At 36.3% G+C, this 545-nt stretch overlaps 1 protein-coding gene across 1 annotated transcript in view; it reads right to left on the reverse strand.

The window, feature by feature from the left end:
* Nucleotides 1-219, reverse strand: part of LOC119828608 (asparagine-rich zinc finger protein AZF1-like) — a 4,857-nt gene extending 4,638 nt beyond the window's left edge. Inside the window, exon 1 of the mRNA XM_038350819.1 lies at nucleotides 2-219. Within this exon, the coding sequence (XP_038206747.1) occupies nucleotides 2-219 (218 nt within the window). The remainder of the gene's footprint in view (nucleotide 1) is intronic.
* Nucleotides 220-545: the final 326 nt, after the last annotated feature.

Below are 545 nucleotides of genomic sequence, written 5' to 3' on the forward strand. Positions count from 1 at the left end.
CGTACAAGGCGGTGTCATAGGAGTGGTTTGTTTGAGGGAGAGATCAAGCGGTAGAGAAGGTTCATGGTAGTATGCGAGATATTGTTGAAGAAGTGTTGGATTGTGTTGAGGAACTAGGTCGTGAAGATAATTGCTGGAAATGCGAACTGGTGGCGCAGCATACTGTTGATAAAACCTCGAGGAGGCTAATCGGTGGAAATGTGGTAGTGCCGCTTCCATGTTTATATTTTATTCAAAAATTGTAAATTCGGATCATTATTTAAGTTTGCGAACGAAGCTTTCTTTCAATCATTTTATTTATCTGCAACAATAAGAAATATTTGTTGAAGGAACATAATGGTATTAAGAGAATCGGAGTGAAATAGATTGTTTTGCCTCGTTAACTGGAGTGGACCATTTCGCTGATTGTAACAAGTCTTCAGCGCGTCTTGTTTATTTTATCTAGCATGTTGTAGAAAATTCTTAAGACATTTATTCGTATTCGAGGTGAATAACCAAAAACATATAGATCTTATAAGCAAGTTTTATTAATCTAGTTAATCAAA

This window comes from Zerene cesonia, chromosome 8, assembly GCF_012273895.1.
Source record: "Zerene cesonia ecotype Mississippi chromosome 8, Zerene_cesonia_1.1, whole genome shotgun sequence".
NCBI classification, from domain to species: Eukaryota; Metazoa; Arthropoda; class Insecta; order Lepidoptera; family Pieridae; genus Zerene; species Zerene cesonia.